The sequence below is a fragment of the Macaca mulatta genome, chromosome 11 (genome assembly GCF_049350105.2).
Source record: "Macaca mulatta isolate MMU2019108-1 chromosome 11, T2T-MMU8v2.0, whole genome shotgun sequence".
Taxonomy (NCBI): domain Eukaryota; kingdom Metazoa; phylum Chordata; class Mammalia; order Primates; family Cercopithecidae; genus Macaca; species Macaca mulatta.
Genome location: NC_133416.1, coordinates 125438295 through 125465315, shown reverse-complemented (window position 1 = coordinate 125465315; position 27021 = coordinate 125438295). Strand labels below are relative to the sequence as shown.

General features: G+C 43.8%; 1 protein-coding gene across 13 annotated transcripts in view; it reads left to right on the top strand.

Moving 5' to 3' along the window:
- Positions 1-27021, top strand: part of TAOK3 (TAO kinase 3) — a 233109-nt gene that overhangs the window by 198347 nt on the left and 7741 nt on the right. For all 13 annotated transcript variants that reach the window (XM_077955357.1, XM_077955353.1, XM_015152930.3 and 10 more), the window contains 5 exons: positions 411-647; positions 4521-4649; positions 9281-9484; positions 20700-20939; positions 22387-22599. In XM_077955357.1, coding sequence (XP_077811483.1) covers positions 462-647; positions 4521-4649; positions 9281-9484; positions 20700-20939; positions 22387-22599 — 972 coding nt within the window. In that variant the 5' untranslated portion in view covers positions 411-461. The remainder of the gene's footprint in view (positions 1-410; positions 648-4520; positions 4650-9280; positions 9485-20699; positions 20940-22386; positions 22600-27021) is intronic.

Here is a 27021-nt window from a genome sequence, read left to right as displayed (position 1 = left end):
AGAGACGGGGTATTACCATGTTGGCCAGGCTGGTCTCCAACTCCTGACCTCAAGTGATCTGCCCGCCTCAGCCTCCCAAAGTACTGGGATTACAGGCATGAGCCACCGTGCCCAGCCTGAATAAATAGTTTCTTTCAAGACTCAATTTCTTCAACTATAAAACTGAGATGTCATCACCTACCTCATGAATGAAATGAATGAGTGAATGAGATGGTTTTGAGGACTAGGGATAAAATACATAGAGTATCTATCTAGCACGGTGCCCCCTACAGGTGAGCATTCACTAAACAGTAGGTAAATTGATGGTGAAGGTGATGGATAAAATTATGCCACAGGGCCCTTCTACTTTGCCTGAAAGCTTGTCTCCCATGAACCTGGTTACCTGAGTTCTGTTTCCTAACCCAATTCAGGTTACACGACAGATCCATGAGCATGAGCAGGAGAACGAGTTGCGGGAACAGATGTCAGGTTATAAGCGGATGCGGCGCCAGCACCAGAAGCAGCTGATCGCCCTGGAGAACAAGCTGAAGGCTGAGATGGACGAGCACCGCCTCAAGCTGCAGAAGGAGGTGGAGACGCATGCCAACAACTCGTCCATCGAGCTGGAGAAGCTGGCCAAGAAGCAAGTGGCTATCATAGAAAAGGAGGTCAGTATGTGCACACACGCCTTCATGCCACAACCAAGCCCAACCTTTGGGGTCAGTGGCAGGATGTTAGCAGGAGGCAGGAGTTGGGGATGGAGGAAAATTGTTGTTTGGGGGGTGGCAGAATTGGGTTTCTAGATTTTATGGGGCTATGTAAAATTGTTGTTCAGAGTTCAAATAGCAACTGAAAATGTATGTTACATTCTTGTCCATTCAAATATATTCTGCGGCCAGGCGTGGTGGCTCATGCCTGTAATCCCAGCACTTTGGGAGGCTGAGGTGGGCAGATTATCTGAGGTCAGGACTTCGAGACCAGCCTGGCCAACATGGTGAAACCCCATCTCTACTAAAAATACTAAAATTAGCTGGGCTTGGTGGCGCATGCCTGTAATCCCAGCTACTCAAGAGGCTGAGGCAGGACAATCACTTGAACCTTGAAGGCAGAGGTTACAGTGAGCCAATATTGTGCCATTGCACTCCAGCCTGGGCAACAGAGCAAGATTCTGTCTCAAAAAAAAAAAAAAATTATATATATATATATATTCTGACTATCAGTCTCTTGATGGTGGTCTGGGTACAAGTAAAGGGAAACAAGATGCTGCCATCTTCTGAGAAAGTGCACAACACAAGTTTGTTACTGTATCTGCCCCACCCACAGTCCTCTTCAAAAGAAAACTGCTCTACAAATAGTCCCTTATAGTGGTGATAATCCCTGCCTACAGCTGATGGGCCCCTGAGCAAAGGGAGCAAATAATGAGTCCGGCAATTGTTTGGGTTTTCTAGGGAATGTGTGTCTTCCCCATCCATGTTCTAAGCTAATTTTAAAAGCAGACAAGGCCAGGTGTGGTGGCTTACACCTATAATCCCAGCACTTCGGGAGGCCAAGGTGCGTGGATCTCTTGAGCCCAGGAGTTCAAGACCAGCCTGGGCGATGTGGCAAAACCCCATCTCTACAAAAAATGCAAAAATTAGCTGGGTGTGGTGGCACGTGCCTGTAGTCCCAGCTACTTGAGAGGCTGAGGCGGGAGGATTGCTTGAGCCCCAGAGGCAGAGGTTATGGTGAGCCGAGATTGTGCTACTGCACTCTAGCCTGGGTGACAGAGTGAGACCCTGCCTCCAAAAAAAAAAAAAAAAAATCCAGGCACGATGGCTCACGCCTGTAATCTCAACACTTTGGGAGGCCGAGGCGGGCGGATCACCTGAGGTCAGGAGTTCGAGACCAGCCCGGTCAACATGGTGAAACCCTGACTCTACTAAAAATACAAAAATTATCCAGGCGTGGTGGCAGGTGCCTGTAATCCTAGCTACCTGGAAGGCTGAGGCAGGAGAATCGCTTGAACCTGGGAGGTGGAGATTGCAGTGAGCTGAGATCATGCCATTGCACTCCAGCCTAGGTGACAAGAGCGAGACTTCATCTCAAAAAAAAACCAGCCGGGCATGATGGCTTATGCCTGTAATCCCAGAAGTTTGGGAGGCTGAGGTGGGTGGATCACCTGAGGTCAAGAGTTCGAGACCAGCCTGGCCAACATGGTGAAACCCCATCTCTACTAAAAATACAAAAAATTAGCTGGATGTGGTGACAGGTTCCTGTAATCCCAGCTACTTGAGAGGCTGAGGCAAGAGAATCACTTGAACCCGGGAGGCAGAGATTGCAGTGAGCCAAGGTCGCACCATTGCATTCCAGCCTGAGCAACAAAAACGAGACTCCATCTCAAAAAAACAAACAAACAACAAAAAAAAAGGGTGAGGCAGATAGTCATAATATCATCTTTATCACTGATACATGTTAGGTACAAGAGGTAATTTATGTCTGCAGGAAAACAAAATTAAGCACACTTGCCTGCTCAGGCAATGCTAAAACCGAGTCACCTTTCCTGCCACCCCCATGAGACTTCCATAGTGTTGAAAAATGTGGTGGACATGTGCTCCCTGGGGATGCAGTGACTGGGGACATGGTTCCAGGGTGTTTCCATAATCGAGCAAGCTTGCTCGCTCTCTCTGTCTCTCTGTCTCTCTGTCTCTCTGTCTCTCTCTGTCTCTCTCTGTCTCCACATGGAAGGAACCATCAAGTTGTAGAAGGAAGATTTCCCCAGCAGCCATCAATCTGTCAGGCAGTCTGGCATGAAAACCTCTGCCCAGACAAGGATGATGTTGATTAAATCAATCAGTCAGATTCTTTCTTGAGATTTGACTTGGTAAATATGTTATGAGAATTGTTCATAATGGAAGAATTGTCCATAATGGAAGTTGCAGGTGAAAAAGATACATAAAAAGAGCCATGAGCCATGAAGCATAATTCCCTCTCTATCTCCCAAGTCGCTTGTCTTACATATATCCTTCACCCAATGGTTACCAGAAACAGATTTGGTCACTTTCAGGAGCCAGTATTTATTGGGTTACCTTTTATATAGTATGTGTTTTACTCATTTAGGACCCCCAAAAATGTCATGACGTGTGACTGTTGTGGATTGCAGCAGGTGCCTAAGAGAACAAAATGGCTCACGCCTATGATCCCAGTACTTTGGGAGGCTGAGGCAGGTGGATCACTTGAATTCAAGAATTGGAGACCAGCCTGGCCAACATGTTGAAACCCCATCTCTACTAAAAATACAAAAATTCGCTGGATGTGGTGGCGTGTGCGTGTAATCCCAGTTACTGGGGAGGCTGAGGCATGAGAATCACTTGAATGCGGGAAGTGGAGGTTGCAGTGAGCTGAAATCATGCCACCGCACTCCAGCCTGTGTGGCAAAGGGAATATCTCAAAAAAAAAAAAAAAGAAAGAAAGAAAACAAGATGCCATTAGCTTTCCAATTACACTTGAGATGATACCACTGGAAAACCAGATAGTTGGAAAAATTAATCAGTTAGAGTTTGATTCTTGGAATATAACTGGCCAGGCATGGTTGTTTATACATTTTTACAACTTAACCTTTGGGCTATCAACAATATGATTTTAAAACTTTTATTATAATCCTTAGTTCTGACCAGGCATGGTGGCTCATGCCTGTAGTCTCAGCACTTTGGGAAGCTGAGGAGGGGATAGCTTGAGGCCAAGCATTTGAGATGACCCTAGGCATCATAGTGGGACCCAGTCTGTATGATCATTTTTTAAAAATACTTAGCCAGGACTGGTGTTGCATGCCTGTGGTCCCAGCAACTCAGGAGGCTGAGGCAGGAGGATCACTGGATCCTGGGATTTTTAGGCTATAGTGAGCTAAGCTCGTGCCACTGCACTCCAGCCTGAGCGAAAGAGTGAGACCTTATCTCAAAAAAAAAAATTCTTAGGTCTCCTTTCATCCCATGAATGTTTTTGTGTTCAATAAAGTATGTTTATGGTTTACCTTCATATTTTTCCCATAATTCAGAATGTATTTTTCTTTTTCTTTCTTTTTTTTTTTTTTTTTTTTTTTTTTTTGAGACGGAGATCTGCTCTTGTTGTGATCTCAGCTCACCGCAACCTCCGCCTCCCAGGATCAAGCAAATCTCCTGCCTCAGCCTCCCAAGTAGCTGGGATTTCAGGCATGCACGACCATGCCAGGCTAATTTTGTATTTTTAGTAGAGACCAGGTTTCACCATGTTGGTCAGGCTGGTCTTGAACTCCTGACCTCAGGTGATCTGTCTGCCTCAACCTCCCAAAGTGCTGGGATTACAGGCATGAGCCACCGTGCCCGCCCCAGAATGTATTTTTCAATGGTGAAAATTTCTGTTTTGTTTTTTGTTTAAGATACAAAAAATTCAGAAAACAATTATTTTTTATTATTTGTTCAAAAATGTCACATTATTAGCACTTATAGACTTTCTTACTGCATTGGAGTATATAACCCACTGAATTCTGTGTAAAGAACAGATTCATCCTACATTTGTTATTTTATCAGGCAAAGGTAGCTGCAGCAGATGAGAAGAAGTTCCAGCAACAGATCTTGGCCCAGCAGAAGAAAGATTTGACAACTTTCTTAGAAAGTCAGAAGAAGCAGTATAAGATTTGTAAGGAAAAAATAAAAGAGGTAAGGATACTTGTTTGTTCTCACCAAGTTGCCATTAGAATGGTTGGAACGTAACATTCACTCATATTGCATTGTGATCAATATTCTAGTCCAGCGAGTCTCAAACTTTACATTAGAAAAACCTAAAATGCTGGCTGGGCACAGTGACTCACGCCTGTAATCCCAGCACTTTGGGAGGCCGAGGCGGGCAGATTACCTGAGATCAGGAGTTGGAGACCAGCCTGGCCAACATGGTGAAACCTCGTCTCTACTAAAAATACAAAAATTAACTAGGCGTGGTAGCGCACACTTGTAATCCCAGCAACTAAGGAGGCTGAGGCAGGAGAATCATCTGAACCCAAGAGGCAGAGGTTGCAGTGAGCTGAGACCACGCCACTGCACTCCAGCCTGGGCGACAAGAGCCAAACTCTGTCTGAAAAAAACAAAAAAATTGGCCGGGCACGGTGGCTCAAGCCTGTAATCCCAGCACTTTGGGAGGCCCAGACAGGCGGATCACGAGGTCAGGAGATCGAGACCATTCGGGCTAACACGGTGAAACCCCGTCTCTACTAAAGAAAAACTAGCCTGGCGAGGTGGCGGGCGCCTATAGTCCCAGCTACTCGGGAGGCTGAGGCAGGAGAATGGCGTAAACCCGGGAGGCGGAGCTTGCAGTGAGCTGAGATCCAGCCACTGTACTCCAGCCTGGGCGACAGAGCGAGACTCCGTCTCAAAAAAAAAAAAAAAAAACAAAGAAACAAAAAAAGTACCTAAAATGCTATTAAAACAGATTACTGGGCTGGGCGCGGTGGCTCAAGCCTGTAATCCCAGCACTTTGGGAGGCCGAGACGGCCGGATCACAAGTTCAGGAGATCGAGACCATCCTGGCTAACACGGTGAAACCCCGTCTCTACTAAAATACAAAAAAAATTAGCCGGGCGAGGTGGCGGGCGCCTGTACTCCCAGCTACTCGGGAGGCTGAGGCAGGAGAATGGCGTGAACCCGGGAGGCGGGGCTTGCAGTGAGCTGAGATCCGGCCACTGCACTCCAGCCTGGGCAACAGAGCCAGACTCCGTCTCAAAAAAAAAAAAAAAAAAAAAACAGATTGCTAACCCACCCCCAGATTTTCAGATTTTAAAAATCTATCCCTAGATTTTCTGGGTAGAGTTTGAAAATGTGTGTTTCTAACAAGTTCCCAGATGACGCTGCTGCTGCTGCTGCTGCTGCTTCAGGGACCACATTTCAAGAACCACTGATAGAACTCGAAACCATTCTTGTCTTCTTCCTGTGTATTTTCCACACATCAGTCAAAGTGATCTTTTCAAACCATAAACCTGGTCATTCTACTGCATAGTTTTGAAATCCATTGTCTTCTCTCTGCTTTTAGGACAAGTCAAAATCCTAGAAGTCCCTACACAGTCTCTTCCTAGCCTACTTGTTCAGTGGCATCTCACACTAATGCTGCCCCTCTTCGCTGCACCAGCTACCACAGTCACCTTTCAGTTCCTCAAATTTATCATATCAAGCTCCACCCTTCCCCAAGGTCTTTCCACATACTGTTTCTTCCGCCAAGATGTTCTCCCTACCCCCAAGCCCTCCTGACCACAATTCTGCTCGGTTAATTCCTACTTCTTCTCCTCGTACGACATGGGATTGGTTATTAGAATCTTAACTTAAATATCACTTCCCTAGGGAAGCCTTTTCTAACTGCCTCAACCAAGACAGATGTCTCTGGTTTCCTAACACTAGAGCTTTTAATGATACATTTGTTTAATGATTATTTTAGCTACTTACTCTACTAACTGGTAAGCATCATAAGAGCACATACAATGTTTTTGTTTGCTCACAACTGTCTCCCTGTGTCCTGTACATGTCAATATTTGATAGATGAATGATTGATTCTGGAATATTTGGTTGAAGATCACTAGTGGACTTAAGAAGTTCTTGAAGAACTGCACTTTGATCTGAAAGCTCAAATTTCTTCAGTTCTCCTTTTACCAGTACGTACAGGTGAATTGTCTGCAGCTCCATGGACTTTTTTCTCATCAACCTTAGTATTTCTAATTTGTAGACTTACTAAGTGTATTAAGGTTTAATAAAATTCAACATGGGGCATTGTTTTAGTATATATAAAATCATGTGTTTGAGCTCATATTCTTTTTTTATCTTTTGAGACGGAGTTTCGCTGTTGTTGCCCAAGCTGGAGTATAATGTCACAATCTCAGCTCACTGCAACCTCCGCCTCCTGGGTTCAAGAGCCTTTCCTGCCTCAGCCTCCCAAGTAGCCGGGGTTACAGGAGTGCACCACCATGCCCGGCTAATTTTTTATATTCTTAGTAGAAACGGGGTTTCACCATGTTACCCAGGCTGGTCTTGAACTCCTGACCTCAGGTGATCCACCCACCTCAGCCTCCCAAAGTGCTGAGATTACAGGCGTGAGCCACCCCGCCTGGCCTGAGCTCATATTCTGATTTGTAGGTTAGCAGTAGAGGATTTAGCAAGGTTCTCCTCCAATTCTTTTTTAGTTAGGAAGTGAAACCAAGGGCGTTGGGGTGGGCCTAGGGATTTTTTGCCCTGCCCAGGTAAGCCACTGGTAATTGTTAGACCTAATAGAAATTGTATTTGATTTACACTGGCTGAATGGGTAGAATCTCTGACACCATAAAGTCTAGAAAACCTGGGTGTAGAGAGAATAGCCCGACTCAGAAGGTTCACATTCTTTCCATTTTCTCTGAGTTATTGGCTTGAGCTTAATTTTTATATCATAATAGGATGTTGCTGGATCAGAGATAGCCTAAGAAATTTTGAGATTTTTCTCCACTCTAAATACCTTCCTTGGCTGGGCGCAGTGGCTCATGCCTGTAATCCCAGCACAGGATGATAGATGGTCGAGAACTAATTTATTCTTGCTTTTTTTTTTTTTTTTTTTTTGAGATGGAGTCTTGCTCTCTCACCCAGGCTGGAGTGCAGTGGCGCGATCTCTGCCTCCTGGGTTCACACCATTCTCCTGCCTCAGCCTTTTGAGTAGCTAGGACTACAGGCGCCCGCCACTACGTCTGGCTAATTTTTTTGTATTTTCAGTAGAGACAGCGTTTCACCGTGTTAACCAGGATGGTCTCGATCTCCCGACCTCGTGATTCACCCTCCTCAGCCAGAGTGCTGGGATTACAGGCGTGAGCCACTACGCCTGGCCTATTCTTGATTTTGGAGTAAATTTTTGTGATTATATTTGAATTGGGGTCTGCAGGCTAGTGGTTAATGGCAAACCAAGTAGTGACATCACGGCATGAAGAGATGAATGACCCAGCCTTACTCCAGCTTACTCTGAAAACAACACTTTCTCTTGTCGATTCTAAGATTTCACTTACAGCTTCACTGGAACAGAATAGTTTAAAATTGATTTATAGAGACTTCTTGGCTAAGAGGTAAAATAGTCTATGATATCTGCATCACAAAACATTAAGTAAAATAGGTGTTAGCAATTGAAGGAGATTTTAGCTGAGTGAGTAGCTAACCAAATGAAGAAAGAAGAGTAGACTGTACTTTCTTAATAAGTAGTCTTTTTCTTTTCACCATAGTTTAATGTCTTAACTGTCTGATTCACTGCTTTGTTTCCTTTGCTCAGATGTTCTGGAAAAATTGTGAATTTTGTCCTTTTGAAAATATAGATGGTTTATTTACTCTGTAATCCCAAGTGACGAATGCTTTGTCCTAAAATTCAAACTAGTGACATTTGCATAGTCACCTCTTCTCTTTGGAATCTGTCTACTTCTCTCAGTCTTGTCACTACTTCCCTTGTCCAAGCTACTATCATCTCTCTTGCCTGGACCGTTCCAGTAGCTATCTTCGTATGTTCTTGCCTCCTTCATTCTCTTCTCCCCATGGCAGCCAGAGCAATCATTTTGAAATGCATCTCATTATGACACTCTCACATACATGAAATCCATTTCTCCTATACTAAAGATCAGTGTCCTTATACTGGTCTGTAAAGCCTCAATGGTCCCACCTACCTGGTCAGACTCATCTCATGTTACATTACACCAGCCACTCTGACCTTCTTTCAACCCTTGATGGTGCCATGTTTCCTCCCCCACCCCTAGGGCTTTACACATGCTGTTTGCTCTACTGAGAGTATTCTCCCCTCTCCTTTTCCACTGGTTAACTCCTACTAATTTTTCTTAGTTGTTACCAAGATTAAATATTTTCTATTAAATTCTTATAGGACCCAGTACATCCTCTTCAAAGCAGTGATCACAGTAATTTTTAGTTCATTTCTGCGGTTCTTTAATTTTTGATTCTATAATGTAAAGACACATGGTGGCAAATATGATGGCCTTTTACTCACCTTTGTATCATGTATCTTGCACACTGCCTGTCACATGATAGGAGCTTAAGTTTGTGTTGAGTGAATGAGTGAACAAATAATTTCTGAGAGTGAGAAGCCAAAGATACAGAAACTCACAAGTGTCCCTCTCACTTAATACTCAATTAACAGGCAAATTTAAAAAAAAAATGGGGGAAGGATATACAACACCAAGTTTTTCTGTGCTTACATTTGCATTGGCTTTCCAAATAACTTAATCTTCAGTTGCAGTAAGCTGTTGCAGTCCCTTTCATTTAGTGAGACCAGCTTGGTTTTTGTCTTTTCTTTTTAGGAAATGAATGAGGACCACAGCACACCCAAGAAAGAGAAGCAAGAGCGGATCTCCAAACATAAAGAGAACTTGCAGCACACGCAGGCTGAAGAGGAAGCCCACCTTCTCACTCAACAGAGACTGTACTACGACAAAAATTGTCGTTTCTTCAAGCGGAAAATAATGATCAAGCGGCACGAGGTGGAGCAGCAGAACATTCGGGAGGTATTTATTACGCTCATCACTACTGTCATTGACATAGGAGACAATAAGCTATGTGAGGCTTGTGACCACGTCTGCCTGGTCCATTCCTATATCCCTAGCCTGTATAGCCTTTAGCACAGTGGCTAACACAGAGTAGGTACACAAAAAAAGTCAGGGAATGATAAGAGGAAGCCCACTCACAGAACAAAGAATCAACTCCATCTAAATACATGTAATAGAATTTTACTGAACTCCTGTTATAAGCCATCTCACACAATGAAGAATCAAAAGAAGCAGAATCGAGAATTTTTGTTTTCAGCCTGCTTGTCAAGGACTTATGTTTTTGTGACTCCACATAAAACATTTAAGTGACATTATGATGCTCTATAACTAAGTTTATTCATTCAGTCATCCAGCACTCTCAGAGTGAGTGCTACACACCAGGGATACCAAGCAGCGTACTCCCTGCCTTCAAATGGCTGTGAGTCTAAGAGCAATAAAAACATGTAACAGACTAATTATAATACAATATGTTAGGTAACATATTAGACATAGAAATAAAGTATCATTGGCGTACAATCATGAGAGGGCTTAGAGGACTCTGCTATTGATGAAAAGATGAGTGTGACCAGAGTTCTGTGTATATGGAGTGGAGGGCAGAACAATATTAGTTGGAAGCAGAATGTAGAGACCCTTGTTTAAGGCAAGGCATTTCACTTTTAGCCTGAAGGCAGTGGCTATCAGAGATTACTAAGCAGGATAATGACATGATGAGACATTTCTTTATTTTGAAGACTTAGTGTATCAGCCGGGCATGGTGGCTCACGCCTGTAATCCCAACACTTTGGGAGGCCAAGGCAGAAGGATCACTTGAGGTCAGGAGTTTGAAACCAACCTGGCCAACATGGTGAAACCCCGTCTCTACTAAAAATACAAAAATTAGCTGGGCGTGATGGTGCACACCTATAATCCCAGCTTAGGAGGCTGAGGCAGGAGAATCACTTGAGCCCAGGAGACAGAAGTTACAGTGAGCCAGGATCGTGCCACTGCACTCCAGCCTGGGTAATAAAGTGAGACTTATCTCGAAAAAAAAAAAGAATTAGTGCTTCAGTATGAGAGAGAGGTGGAAGTCATGAAAAGCAAAGTGCAGTGAGGTCAGCCAGGATGCTCTTTCTCCAATTCTAACCTGGAAGAGGCTGTGGGGATAGAGGCAATTAGATCTGAGTGACATTTCTTACTCAGAACTGATAGTTAATCTTGACCAAATAGATATGGGAATTTCAGAAGAGGAAGTCAAAAGTGACTTCCAAGTTTCTACTTTGGGAGGTTGGAGGGATATGCCGGCGTTCACTGAGATGAGGAATACAGAATACTGCGTTCAACAGAAAATCATTGTGACCTGGAGTAAGCAGAGAAAACTTTATAAATGATCTAGCACAGTGGTAACAATATCAAAGTCTGAGAAAAGCCCAGTGCTGGCCTACATGAGGGAAATGAGCACTTCCAGCACAGTTAATACAAAAGTGGATTGATAGAATCTTGTTAGAGAACTGCACTGAAATGAGAAGGAAAAGGGGTGAAGCAGACTAAAATGTATTGAACACATGTAGGCCAGGCTCGGGCTCTTTATGCATGCTGTCTTACTAGAAGAGGGAGAGCTGTGAGCTGCTGAACATTTTTTTTGGAGACAGAGTCTCGCTGTGTTGCCCAGGCTGGAGTACAGTGGCGCAGTCTCAGCTCACTGCAACCTCAGCCTCCCAGTTTCAAGCGGTCCTCCCACTTCAGGCCCCCAGGTAGCTGGGATTACAGGCACACACCACCAAGCCCGGTTAATTTTTTATATTTTTAGTAGAGATGGGTTTTTACCATGTTGCCCAGGCTGGTCTCAAACTCCTGAGCTCAAGTGACCTGCCTGCCTCAGCCTCCCAAAGTGTGGGGATTACAGGCATGAGCCACCGCAGCCAGCCTGCTGAACATTTTTGAGACGGGCAGTGATATGGCTAAAATTGTACTTTAAAGAGATTAGCCCAGGTTGACAGTAATACACAGAGTGATTTGAACATGAATTCTCAGTGGGGGTGATAACACCCCCAGTGGGTGAAAGTTAGTTCTTGTTGGGGTGGGGTGACTTAGATATTATTACAGTTTCAAGGGACCACAGTGCATAAACAGATACACAGTCTACCTGTGGTATTAATATTTCAGTGATGGGGATGATTAAGGGAGAAAAAGCCTAAAAAGTCTCCTTACAGGGGCAATAATAAAAAAAAAAAAAAAAAACCTGCTTGAGAAGCACAAGATTAGAGAGAAAAGACTAGAAGCAGGAAATAGGGTATGGACAAGGCTGGTGGTAGTAGCTGTCAGAGCAGTAGATTCGAAATGCAACTTGAAGTTTAAAGTAAACAGGACTTGACATATACTAAGATATGAGAAAAAAGATGAAGACAGAATCAAAATTATTTCTAGAGCTTAACACTAGGGAAAATGAAGATGTGGTAGAAACAGAGAAGAGATTAGAGAGAGGTTTTGGTAAGAAGCTGATTCAGGCCGGGCATGCTGGCTTATACCTATAATCCCAGCACTTTGGAAGACTGAGGCAGGCGGATCACTTGAGGTCAGGAGTTCGAGACCAGCCTGGCCAACGTGGTGAAACCCCATCTCTACTAAAAATACAAAAATTAGCCAGGCATGGTGGTGGGCGCCTGTAATCCCAGCTACTCGGGAGGCTGACGTGGGAGGATGGCTTGAACCCGGGAGGCAGAGTTTGCAGTAAGCTGAGATCATGTCATTCCATTCCAGCCTGGGCGACAGAATGGGAATGTCTTTTAAAAAAAAAAAGGGGGGGGTGAGGGGTGGGCATGGCAGCTCACGCCTATAATCCCAGCACTTTGGGAGGCCAAGGTAGGTGGATCATCTGAGGTCAGTAGTTTGATACCAGCCTGGCCAACATGGTGAAACCCCATCTCTACTAAAAATACAAAAATTAGCCGATGTGGTGGTGGGTGCCTGTAATCCCAGCTACTTGGGAGGCTGAGGAGGGAGAATTGCTTGAACCTGGGAGGCAGAGGTTGCAGTGAGCCAAGATTGCACCAGTGCACTCCAACTGGGCAACAAGAGTGAAATTCAATCTCAAAAAATATATAAATAAATTAAAAAATAAAGAAGCTGATTCAGTACTGCACATTTTGCGTTTATCAGAAGTCAAAAAATCAAAATGAAAAAGGCTAATGGCCAGTTGGAAATAAGTCATTTGGGAGTCTTTTCATGTAGCATTTATTGTTATTCTAATAATAGATATTTGGAGGAAGTCTGAGGCTAAGGGGACAATTCGTGTCAATAAAAGTTACAGAAGATAATTACTCCCCAAAAATGATAGAAACTATATTGGTGACTTCATTAGTATAAGGTTCTAGCCAGTTGAGCAAAGAATAACTCTGTAAGAGTATTTTTCGTAAAAGTCTAGGTTTTCCTTTGTTTAGTCTTATTCCAGAGCCCACCTTCATGAAAATGTTCAAAGCTTTTTTATTTACAAAAGTAACTCAAGAACACTGAAAATAAACAAAAACAGAAAAACATAAAGCTAAGTAGTGAAAGTTCTTTTTTTTTTGAGACGGAGTCTCACTGTGTCGCCCAGGCTGGAGTGCAGTGGCCGGATCTCAGCTCACTGCAAGCTCTGCCTTCTGGGTTTATGCCATTCTCCTGCCTCAGTCTCCCAAGTAGCTGGGACTACAGGTGCCCGCCACCTCGCCCGGCTAGTTTTTTGTATTTTTTAGTAGAGGTGGGGTTTCACCGTGTTAACCAGGATGGTCTTGATCTCCTGACCTCGTGATCCGCCCGTCTCGGCCTCCCAAAGTGCTGGGATTACAGGCTTGAGCCACGGTGCTCGGCCTGAAAGTTCTTTTTAACAGCTTTATTGAGATATCAACATATAAAAATTGTATGTATTTAAGGTATACAACTTGATGTTTTGATATATGTCTATACTGTGAAATAATCACATGAAAGCTAACTAACATATCTGTTACCTCCACGTAGTTACATTTGTGTGCATGTGTGCATGGGGATGGGTAGGGAGATTTAATTTAGGAATTGTCCTCTTAGCAAATTACAAGCATGCAATACAACATTGTTAACTGTCGTCACCATGCAGTGAGTGCATTAGAGCTCCAGTAATTATTCATCTTGCATAACTGAAACTTTCTACCATTTGACCAGCATCAGCCCATTTTCACCTTTTCGATAATCCCATTCCACCCAATCTCTACCCTCAGTCTCCATTAATTTGGCATATATATTTCTAGATTTTTAAATATACATATGTACCGCTATATTATATATGACTTTATAAAAAATGAGATTACTTTTGTATCAGTAGGGTTATTTGATTTGCAAGCAATAGAGATAAACTCTGGCTGACATGAGCCTGGAAAGGAATTTATTGGAAGGAAATGAGGTAGGTACAGAGCTGAAAAACCCAGCTGGAAAACATGAAGAGCCACGCTGGTGAAGCAACTTCCATGACAGAGAGAGCAAGAGCTCATGTGCTGTTTTCCAGGCACTGCCATTTGGATGTACCTCCTCCGACCACTTTTTGTCTTTGTATCATTTCTGTTCAAGATTAAAATTCCTAGGAGAGATAGAACTTGATTGGGTCATATGCCTATACTTATTCAACACTCTCTCTGATTCCAGATAAGGGGGAGTCATTTTGCAAAGAAAGGAAAAAAAAAAAAAAGAGCCTATAAAGAGAAGCAGGAAAAATGGATGCTGAGTTTACAAAAAGTAACAGATGTCCACTCTACTGTTTTGTAACTCTTGTTTCCATTTACCTTCTAGCACATACAGCTCTGCTTCATTCTTTTTCATCTAATAGTGTTTTGTTGTATGGCCTCAATACCATTTATTTAATGAGATGCTTCTCAGTGGACATTTTGTTTAAGTTTTACAGTATTATTAATAATATAAGAACATTTTTGTACATAGATATTTTTACATGTAAACAAGTATTTTGGGGGATATATTTTCAGAAGTGGAATTCCTGGGTCAAAGAATGCATACATCGAGCCCGGCGCCGTGGCTCATGCCTGTGATCCCAGCACTTTGGGAGTCTGAGGCAAGCAGATGACAAGGTCAGGAGATCGAAACCATCCTGGCCAACATGGAGAAATCCCATCTCTACTAAAATACAAAAAATTAGTCAGGTGTGGTGGCACATGCCTATAATCCCAGCCACTCGGGAGACTGAGGCAGGGGAATTGCTTGAACCCAGGAGGTGGGGGTTGCAGTGAGCTGAGATCATGCCACTGCACTCCAGCCTGGTGACAGAGCAAGACCCTGTCTCAAAAAAAAGAATGTGTACATCTACATTTTTAAAATAAATATCGCCAAATTGCCCCCTAAAGGAGTTTATACTCCCACCAACAAAGCATAAGAATACCTGGTTTCCTATGTCTTTGCCTGAAGGATTGAGCATTAGCAATCCTTTTAATTAGTGAAAACACTTAAGAGGATCACTGAAACTGGGTTGAGCCTCTTTCTCTATCACCAACACATACAGACACTCAGCATTTTCTGACCAGTGTTGAAACTAAGAACTGAAACTAAGACGGCATTAAATAGCATCTCTATTTAAAAGTTAGAATTCTCGTTTTTACTCAACCTCAGTGAGCCTGAGCATAAAAATTTGGCATGAGTGAAATCAGCTGCTTTTAAAGAAGTCAATGCTACTTCCATTGGAAGTTAGAACGCTTGAAACACACTGGACATTGACTCAGGGAAAGGAAGCTGCATGTCTCTTCCTTCCTGCACTCCCTCCAGGGCCTATACGTATGTGTGTGTATATGTGTGTATATATATACACACACATACATACATATATACATACATTGAGTACATGGGTGGGCAGAATGACCTGTACCATTAAAATTGGTTTTTAAATTTTTGCTCAGCTTATTTTGTTAAATTCGTATAAGCTGAAGGTGCACATGATGTGGCTCTAGTATGTATATTGTGTCATTTGTACAAATAAATTAACCATTATATCATGTCTAGCTAGAGCAGAATTCTTCAAAATATTATATCACAGACTGAAAAAGTATAAAACAGGAAAGTATGCATTTATTAGACATTTCTTCTTTTTTTTTTTTGAGACGGAGTTTGGCTCTTGTTGCCCAGGCTGGAGTGCAATGGCGCAATCTCAGCTAACTGCAACCTCCGCCTCCCGAGTTCAAGCAATTCTCCTGCCTCAGCCTCCCAAGTAGCTGGGATAACAGGCATGTGCCACCACACTTGGCTAATTTTGTATCTTTAGTAGAGACAGGATTTCACCATGTTGGCCAGGCTGATCTCGAACTTCTGACCTCAGCTGATCCACCCGCCTCGGCCTCCCTAAGTGCTGGGATTATAGGCATGAGCCACCGTGCGTGGCCTCATTTATTGGAACATTTCTAATGGAAAATACTGAGAAGCTAAATACCTGAGTTTTAGCCTTAGTTCTCTTTATAGAAGTTGTATCACTTTTATGTTAGTCCTTCAATTCCCAAATGCCTACTAACACATATAAATGGGGGAAATCCTTACAGTCTTACCACCTCGTAGGGTGGCAATTTGGATTGAATGAGATGTATGGAATAACTTTTAAAAATGGAAAGCACATTATACATTATTATGTAGGCACAGCACTGGCCTCATAATAAGGTGAATAATTTTTCCCCCATGTCTCAAATATTAAAGGTAGCTTACCATCTTACACCTCAGCAACTCAGATGTACAAATTAAAGGTAAAGGGAACAACTTGTAACAGAAAAGCCATTTGAGTATCATGTTTTTCTTACTCTTCTAATAGTTTATAAAAACTCGATTTAAGATATTATATGCCACATATTCACTTCTGAATAGAGAAAAATAATGACATATTTATGTATTCCGAAACACTTTCCTATGGTCTTTCATTTTATCTTTACAATTACAATAGTTCACAGTGTGTACTGCTATCCTTATTTTACACCTGAAATGTAGATTAAGAGACTTGCCTCAAGCCATACATGAGACTTATGGAGGAGCTGAAACTGACTCATGCCCTTAGCACTTTTCCATTGATTCTCAAACTTTCATATATATCAGAATTAGCTGCATAGCTTGTTATACAGACCAGTTGCTTATAACACAGGTAATTCGGATGTAGGTATTCTGTGGACAATATCGTGAAGCATTTCATTAAGCATGAAGAGAAGCACTTGATTTCTTCTGAAGGTGTTTGCTTGCTTTGTGTCAAGAACCCATGAGTTTCAGGGCTCTTAGTAACTCAGACTCAGTTTGCATTTCCCAATTTAGGAAAGTGTGATGAATAAATGCCCGGTATTGGGACTCCTGGACCCCAATTAAAACCCTCATTTGAAGGGATTTCCTTGGCCTGGGAGAGCTTTCATCAGTGGGAAGGGCTCTCTGTCCTTTGGTGCCACCTAGGGGTCAGTTACTGATTTGTAAAAAAGAAATTTGATGGTCTAGGTAAAGAGGAAAAATAAAACGAAAAGACAGGAGGAGATGAGAGAGATAACTCTAGGGGCTTATTTTTTATTCCTTAAAACAAATTTAAATTGCGTTTATATTTTGGGTTTTTTCTCCTTATAAGGTCCCTAAGGGGGTGCACATGTTCACTGTTGTATCCCTAGTTCCTACAACAGTGCCCAGCACATAGTAGGTGCTCAGTAACTACTTGTTGAATGAATAAGTGAATGATTAGTGAATATGCTCTAGTACTAGATGCTGTGCTATTAAAAGGATTTCTCTTCAAATCAATAGGGAGCCCAGGTGTACAAGATATTTCCAACCACACCAGTATAAAAATGTTATCGATATATCTATTAAAATAAATAATTTGCATTTTCTCCCATAGTGGATGCCATCAGAGAAGAGAGCACTCTATTGTTCTAATTTAAAGTACAGCTGAAGCTGGGGCATGGTGGCTTACGCTTGTAGTCCCAGCATTTTGAGAGGCTGAGACGGGTGGATCACCTGTGGTCAGGAGTTTGAGACCAGCCTGGCCAACATGGTGAAACCCCGCCTATACTAAAAATACAAAAATTAGCCAGGCGTGGTGATGGGTGCCTGTAATCCCAGCTATTCGGGAGGCTGAGGCAGGACAATTGCTTGAACCCTGGAGGCGGAGGTTGCAGTGATCGCACCATTGAACTCCAGCCTGGGCAACAAAGTAGAAACTCCGTCTCAAAAATTGAATAAATAAAAATAAAGGGCCGGGCGCGGTGGCTCAAGCCTGTAATCCCAGCACTTTGGGAGGCCGAGACGGGCGGATCACGAGGTCAGGAGATCGAGACCATCCTGGATAACACGGTGAAACCCCGTCTCTACTAAGAAATACAAAAAAACTAGCCGGGCGAGGTGGCGGGCGCCTGTAGTCCCAGCTACTCGGGAGGCTGAGGCCGGAGAATGGCGTGAACCCGGGAGGCGGAGCTTGCAGTGAGCTGAGATCCGGCCACTGCACTCCAGCCTGGGCTACAGAGCGAGACTCCGTCTCAAAAAAAAAAATAAATAAATAAAATAAAATAAAAATAAAAATAAAGTACAGCTCAAAAGCGTTCGCCTTTCTCTGACCTTTTTTTTTTTTTTTTTTTTTTTTTTTTTGGAGACGGAGTCTCGCTCTGCCGCCCAGGCTGGAGTGCAGTGGCCGGATCTCAGCTCACTGCAAGCTCCGCCTCCCGGGTTCACGCCATTCTCCTGCCTCAGCCTCCCGAGTAGTTGGGACTACAGGCGCCTGCCACCGCGCCCGGCTAGTTTTTTGTATTTTTTAGTAGAGACGGGGTTTCACCGTGTTAGCCAGGATGGTCTCGATCTCCTGACCTCGTGATCCGCCCGTCTCGGCCTCCCAAAGTGCTGGGATTACAGGCTTGAGCCACCACGCCCGGCCTCCCTGACCTTCTTAATAGTAATACCACTAGGTCGGGCACAGTGGCTCACGCCTGTAATCCTAACACTTTGGGAGGCCAAGGCGGGCAGATCACCTGAGGTCGAGAGTTCAAGACCAGCCTGACCAGCATGGAGAAACTCTGCCTCTACTAAAAATACAAAAGTTAGCCAGGCGTGGTGGCATGTGCCTGTAGTCCCAGCTACTCTGGAGGCTGAGGCAGGAGAACTGCTTGAACCTGGGAGGCGGAGGTTGTGGTGAGCCGAAGTCACACCATTGCACTCCAGCCTGGGGGACAAGAGCGAAATTCTGTCTCCAAAAAAAAAAAAAAAGTAATACACCCTTTTCAGAAATCTTACAGCATAAAATCTTTACCCCTTTTATAGCATTCATCACTTATCCAACCTCGCTCTCTTTTTTTTTTTTAATTTGCACATAAAACTTATTTCCTGGCTGAGCATGGTGGGGTGGCTCATGCCTATAATCCCGGCATTTTGGGAGGTTGAGATGGGAGGATCTCTTGAGTCCAGGAGTTCGAGACCAACCTAGGCAACATAGTGAGACCCCATCTCTACCCGCCCCCCCAAAAAAAAAAAAAGTATGTCTCTGTATTAATTAAGATTTTTTTGTTTGCATGTTAACTGAAATTTATTTGAGCTAGCTTAAGCCAAAACCAGGGAAATTACTATAGAAATATGGGAATGTCTTATAAAATCAAATAGCAGTAATACAGCTGGACCTACTGGAGGGTTCAGAAGCAGTAAGCAACTTAGGCATCAGTATATTCCCTGCACTTCTCTCTTTTTCATTTCTTCTTGGTCTGAAGCCCAGCTTTCTCTAATCCTCAGCCCTCATAGCAGCAGATGACTACCACATATGCAGTTTTTATATGCCTCAATTCCAGCCACACATAGAGATTAACTGGTTCTGAATATCAATTCCAAATTCCAAGTAGAGAAAATAAATTGGCCGGGCGCGGTGGCTCAAGCCTGTAATCCCAGCACTTTGGGAGGCCGAGACGGGCGGATCACGAGGTCAGGAGATCGAGACCATCCTGGCTAACACAATGAAACCCCGTCTCCACTAAAAATACAAAAAAATTAGCCGGGCGTGGTGGCGGCTCCTGTAGTCCCAGCTACTCCGGAGGCTGAGTCAGGAGAATGGCGGGAACCCGGGAGGCGGAGCTTGCAGTGAGCCGAGATCGCGCCACTGCACTCCAGCCTGGGCGACAGAGCGAGACTCCGTCTCAAAAAAAAAAAAAAAAAAAAAAAAGAAAATAAATTGACCCAGGTTGGGCCTCGTATCTAAATCTGATTCAGTGAGCTTTGAGCAGAGCATATACTTCAATAAATGTCTAGTGCACTTCCCTATTGGAGTGTCAGTGAGTTGAGGACAGAAGTCATGGTTTAATAAATATTTTTATGTACTGAAAGCACATTGTTCAGATCTTCATATATAGTGCTATTTAAGAAATATTCTTCAATTGAGGAATGAAAAGATTTCACCCAACTTCCCCTTTTTTTCTAGTTTGCTTTCCTTTCCTCCTTCAACAACAAAGAAAGAAAGAAAAGGAAGAAAGAAAGATATGAGTAGAACAGAAAAGAACAGAATGATTAGATCTATAAATGATTAAACAGATTGTAATGTGGAAGATGAAAGAGGATAGATGTCATCTGTTTTTTTTTTTTTCCCCAACATGCCTTGGACTCTGAGATTTTAAAAAATAGATAATTGGCCTACTTCTGATTCGTGCAAAAACAGGGTATTTCCCAGAAAGCTAAGAACATTGCAGATATTATCAGTTTAATTCTCATATTGGAACCACCTGGAGAACTCTTACCAATACTGACATCAGGCTTCCACCCCAGACAGTTATGAGAATTTCACCCTGTGAGATTCAAGCATCTTATGTTTGAAAAGTTTCCTCACATGATTTCTATGGGCAGTCAGGGTGTAGAACAACTAGCTTCACTGAAGAAACATTTATGTAGACCTATGCATAGCACATCACCTAACTAAGGTTCACAGCAGCTCTGTGAGGTAAAAGGGAGTCAGGCAGAATTAATCCCATTTTACAGATAGTGCAGTAGTGATTGCTGTGAAGTTGCCCATTTTGTAAGTGGTGGACCTAGGAACAGAATCTAAACCTGAAGAGATTTTTAATTTAATCTCATTAAGTCTTGCTGCCAAACACTAATGGGTTTAATTAAGAGATGGTTAGCAGTGCCATTCCTTGCCATCCCTCACGTAGTTGTGCATTCCTTCCAGTTCCTCTCCATTCACCTCTCTCTGTTTATCTTTTGTTCCTGGACGCAGGAACTAAATAAAAAGAGGACCCAGAAGGAGATGGAGCATGCCATGCTAATCCGGCACGACGAGTCCACCCGAGAGCTAGAGTACAGGCAGCTGCACACGTTACAGAAGCTACGCATGGATCTGATCCGTTTACAGCACCAGACTGAACTAGAAAACCAGCTGGAGTACAATAAGAGGCGAGAAAGGGAACTGCACAGAAAGCATGTCATGGAACTTCGGCAACAGCCAAAAAACTTAAAGGTAAGAGGAGATAGCATTTCCCTATTTGTGCTCCTGGACAGTGTTGGACCAGATCAGTGGTTTCTCTCCCTGAAGTGTCAGAGTCACCCGAGCAACTTTTCAGAATCACAAATTTCTGCACCCCACACCTATTGCATCAGAATCTCCAATTGTAAAGCACAGAGTCTGTATTTAAGCTCCTGAAAAGGAGATGCTGGGCAAGCTGATTTGGAAACTATTATTATACTACATTATCTATCAATTTGTCCTCATATCCATTATGGAATTTCTCTGAGCACTTCATGACCTGCCCTCTTCAAAACTGGACTAATAGCAGTTTATGGTTCTAATCCCAGGAAATAAGGAAGTTATATTGGTGTTAGATACTTTGAGCACCGCTATATTGAGAAAGACTCGAAAGCCCCATCCAAGCTTAGGAGGAAAGAGTGTCATTTATTAGTGATGCCTGTCATGGTCATCAGGAATGAATCTACAAGTGCCTGACATTTACCACTTCTGCACTAGAGATGCAGAGATGTGAAGGAACTCCTGTGGCCTTCACTGCCTCCAGCTAATTTTAGCTGACTGCTAATTAACAAGTTCTGTGTACTAAGCCATTGCTATATATCCAGGAGGACATTGTCAGTGTTGGCACAGATGTGAGGCCAACCTCGATCACCCTGGCTGTGCGTCTCTTCAGTCAAATCCTAAACTAAGCAGTGATTTCTGTCACCATTAGTCCTCAGAGTGTTTGTGAAGTGCATACATGACTATGGGGCAACCTGATGGAGTGCCTTCTGGGCTTAAAATGATATACTCTACCTTCTCTTTGCCCAAATGCATATTTGATATTGCTACATGCAAGCACAACCTCTTAATGGGGAAAAAATTCTAAATCACTTTTCTCTTTCAGTTTACACTGAAATCCAGTGGAAATGGGTAGATATGAGGTACTATCCATGTGCTTTCCTTTATGGAGTTGATAAGAAATTGCTATAAACCAGAGCAGTGAGAGCTGGCTTATATAATGCTATCCCCTCTCTCACTTGGAAGCAAGGTGAAACACAAAAAGGAAAAAAAAAAAGGAAAAAAATAATGAACAGTGGAAGACACTGAAGTGTCTATCTGACTAGGAAAGCATGAAAAGAGTTGCCACTCTTTCAGCAAGCTAAGCTACATAATATCCCTCAATCTGCTAGAGTTGTCATCCCCTTGTAACAGTCCATATTTTCTTTGGAGCCATTTGTAAATTCAAAATTACTTACAGTCATTCAATATAAAACCAAAAGTATAGGTGGAGTTAACTTTTGCTGTGTCATACATACTGCTTGATTTTTATTGATTAGCAATGTGGGTCACTGCACCAAAAAACAGATGCTCTCAGCACTTGTATTATATCATTATGGTAGAAGGCTTTCTGCATTTACTGATGTGCCTTTATTTTTCCTTTGTCACTTTTTCTACCCAGGCCATGGAAATGCAAATTAAAAAACAGTTTCAGGACACTTGCAAAGTACAGACCAAACAGTATAAAGCACTCAAGAATCACCAGTTGGAAGTTACTCCAAAGAATGAGCACAAAACAATCTTAAAGACACTGAAAGATGAGCAGACAAGAAAACTTGCCATTTTGGCAGAGCAGTATGAACAGAGTATAAATGAAATGATGGCCTCTCAAGCGGTAAGTGGTTAGGTTTGGTGCCACGGCTTCAAGAGCTTTGGGAATCGAGAAAATCCAAGATCCAGCCTGTTGTTCCCAAGATGATTCTTGCACAAATTTAGGATATTGATGTTTTTCTGCCCAAAGGACTGAGGAAAGGACGACGCTGAATAAAGCCAAGCCAATGTGGATACTTGCTGGAGTGTCTTATAAGATGGAACTCAAGGAGTGACGTGCCACATCAGACCTGTGGCACATAGGGACTTTGAGGGCAAATGTGATAGATACCACATATGATATCATGTGTTCATTTATCAAAGATTTTACTGACTGCCCTCCTCCCAACTAATACCAGGCACAAATGAATAAGACAGTCCCTGCCCTTAGGGAGCCCACAGTCAAGTGAGGAAGACAGACACACAGACACACTCATGCATTAAACCTATTAAGCATCAGTGTTCAGCATTCTGCTGGACTCAGAGGGTGAGCTAGACAGACAATTTGTCAGTCAAGCCAGGTGGTCAGATAATGAAGCGGTAATAGTAAAACATGGTAAGTGGGGCCAGGCACGGTGGCTCAGGCCTGTAATCCCAGCGCTTTGGGAGGCCGAGGCAGGTGGATCACAAGGTCAGGAGTTCAGAACCAGGCTGACCAACATGGTGAAACCCTATCTCTACTAAAAATACAAAAATTAGCCGGGCGTGGTGGCAGGCACCTGTAGTCCCAGCTACTCAGGAGTCTGAGGCAGGAGAATCGCTTGAACCCGGGAGGCGGAGGTTGCAGTGAGCCGAGATCATGCCATTGCACTCCAGCCTGGGTGACAGAGCGAGACTCCATCTCAAAAAAAAAAGTAAGTGGTTTGAAATGGGAGGTACTGGGGGTCAGGGGAAAACAAGTAGGACTAACTAAGCTGGTCTAGGGAAATCTTCCTGGAGGGAGCCAAGAAACTTCAAGGAATTCATTGACATAAACCGATTCCTTGAAACCGGAACCTACATAGGCAAAGGTTCAAACAAAGGAAAGTATATGGAGACAGAAAGAACTTTGGTGTGAGCCCAAAGTTCAAGAAGGAAGATTGCAGGAACCTAGAATGGAGAGGTCATAAAGGGAGCTTGGGATGGAAGCTTGCTTGGCAATTCAGTGAAGATTTCCCAAGGAGATGAGTCTTAAAGAGTAATAGTTTACCAAATAGACATAAGAGAAAAAGTTATTCCTGACAGAGGATACAGTATATGCAAAGACTTAGAGGCCTGAAAGAGGATGACACATTTGAGAAACAATGAGTAATTGCTATGGCAAGAGTATAGGATGCTTGTTGAGGGAAAGTGGGAGGATAGTCAGGGTCAGAGCCTCAGAAGCCAGGAGTTTGGATGTTATTTTGTAAGCAATGGAGAGCTGTTGAACCCTGTTGTAAGAAGGAAAGTATAACTGGATCAGATTTGTGTTACAGAAAGATGTTGGCAGAAATGTGGCAAATATAGGTAAAAGGACCTGTTAGGAAGCCATTATAATAGTCCAGGAAAAAGATGATGAGAGAACATGCTAATGGAGATGGAGAGGAGTGGAGAAGGTTTTAAGAAATATTTAGGAGGTTGGCCGGGCGCGGTGGCTCAAGCCTGTAATCCCAGCACTTTGGGAGGCCGAGACGGGCGGATCACGAGGTCAGGAGATCGAGACCATCCTGGCTAACACGGTGAAACCCCGTCTCTACTAAAAAATACAAAAAACTAGCCGGGTGAGGTGGCGGGCGCCTGTAGTCCCAGCTACTCGGGAGGCTGAGGCAGGAGAATGGCGTAAACCTGGGAGGCGGAGCTTGCAGTGAGCTGAGATCCGGCCACTGCACCCCAGCCTGGGCGGCAGAGCAAGACTCCGTCTCAAAAAAAAAAAAAAAAAAAAGAAAGAAATATTTAGGAGGCTGGGTGCGGTGGCTCACGCCTGTAATCCCAGCACTTTGGGAGGCTGAGGTGGGTGGATCATGAGGTCAGGAGATCGAGACCATCGTGGCTAACACGGTGAAACCCTGTCTCTACTAAAAATACAAAAAATTAGGCCAGGCGCGGTGGCTCACGCCTGTAATCCCAGCACTTTGGGAGGCCGAGGCAGGCGGATCATGAGGTCAGCAGATCGAGACCATCCTAGCTAACATGGTGAAACCCCGTCTCTACTAAAAATACAAAAAAATTAGCCGGGTGTGGTGGCGAACGCCTGTAGCCCCAGCTACTCGGGGACCTGAGGCAGGAGAATGGCATGAACCTGGGAGGCAACGTTTGCATTGAGCCGAGATCGCGCCACTGCACTCCAGCCTGGGCGACAGAGCAAGACTCTGTCTCAAAAAAAAAAATAAAAATTTAGCCAGGCGTGGTGCCGGGCACCTGTAGTCCCAGCTACTTGGGAGGCTGAGGCAGGAGAATGGTGTGAACCCAGGAGGCGGAGCTTGCAGTGAGCCAAGACCGCGCCACTGTACTCCAGCCTGGGTGACAGAGCGAGACTCCATCTCAAAAAAAAAAAAAAAAAAAAATTAGGAGGCAAGAATGGAAATAACTTAGTGACCAATTTGAGAGGTTTGACAACAGAGTAGAATAGGTCATTATCTTGCCAAGCTAGAACAATAAAATAGTGAGTTTGTATGCCTGCCAGGATAATTGACTAAGCTGTAGACGTGGTATCTGAGTTTCGTGGGTGTCCAGGTAGAGAGGTACAGAGGTACAGATAATGGAAACCTGTAGTTTAGGAGCAATTTCAAGATTAAAGGCAAAAAGCTAGACTTCATTGTTATGTGGGTGCACTTGTGGCTGGTAGGAATAGATGAGATCTGCTGGGGATGGGAGATATTCTTAGAGAGGAAAGAGCTAAGGACAGAGTCTGGTAGGCACCAACATTTGAGGGCTGAGTAGAAGTAGAACAAAAATGAATAATCAGAGACACAGGAAGGGAACCTGAAGAGAGCGTGTCACAGGAGCCGCAGTAGGGGTTTCTAACTGGCAGCATCACATGTTGCAGAGATCAATTAGAAGAATAAACTTTGAGGTGGTCGTTGGACCTAGCACTGGATTCGTCCATTGCTTGTCTCAGAGAATCAGTGGAGTGGTGGGACTGGGAAACATTATAGAGCATTGGATGAGGGATTATAAAGTGAAATCCAAATGGTAGGTGAGACCGCTTTTCCCAGATCCTCATCAATGAAGGAAAAGAGAACAAGAGCTGTAGCAAAAGGAGGAGAGAGTTGAAGAAAGACTTCTGTTAGTTGGGAGAGGCTTAAGCATGCATGTTCTTAGGCTGAGGATGGGAGCTAGTGCATTCATCTATTCATCCATCCAGCAAGTATTCACTGAGTGCCTACATGATGTACCAGGCATCTGGAGATACTATGGTGGATAAGACAGTCATGGATCACGTCTTCATGGAGTTTATGGAAGCATGGAGGAAACAGACATTGGAAAAGTCTACTCCATGTAATGGCAGAGCAAGAGCAAGGTGCCAACAGAGTACAAACAGGAGAGCTCGCCTGGTCTGGAGAGTCAGGAGAGGCCTCCCTGGCGCAATGGCTGTGTAGGCTGAGGAACCTACACATGAGGAACACATGTGTGAACATGGGGAAGGCAGTGGCACTTCGGAAGAATTCACAGAAATCTATTATGTTTGGGATGTAGGGAACTAGGAGAGGACTAACGTGAGAACAAGACTGGAGGGGTAAACAGGCTGGGTCACGTAGGGGCTTTCAGGCTTTGGTAAGAATTTTTGTCTTTATCCGAAACAGCGAAAAGCCGTTGGAGAGTATTAAGCAGGGAGTGACATCAGATTTGTGTTTCTGAACCATCACTCTGGTGACATGGAGAATGGCTTGGGAGATGGGAAGAATGGATATTAGGAGATGATTTGTGAAGTTACTTTTACCCGGGGTACGAGGGAGTGGGAGCTAGACTAGAAAAGGGGCAGTCGGGATGAAGGGGAAAGTTACTAAATTTGGTGGGAGGTAGAATTGAGAGTACTTAATGACAGGTTGAATGTAGACAGTCCAGTGTCCCTGGTTTGAACAAAACAGTAGATGATGGGCGGGCATGGTGGCTCACGCCTGTAATCCTAGCACTTTGGGAAGCCAAGGCTGGCAGATCACCTGAGGTCAGGAGCTCGAGACCAGCCTGGCCAACATGGCAAAACCCTATCTCTACTAAAAATACAAAAATTAGCCGGGCGTGGTAGTGCACACTTGCGTAATCCCAGCTACTTGGGAGACTGAGGCGGGAGAATTGCTTGTACTCAGGAGGCAGAGGTTGCAGTGAGCCAAGATCATGCCACCGCACTCCAGCCTGGGTGACAGAGTGAGACTCTGTCTCAAAAAAAAACAAAAATGCCGGGCACAGTGGCTCACGCCTGTAATCCCAGCACTTTGGGAGGCCGAGGCGGGTGGATCATGAGGTTAGGAGATGGAGACCATCCTAGCTA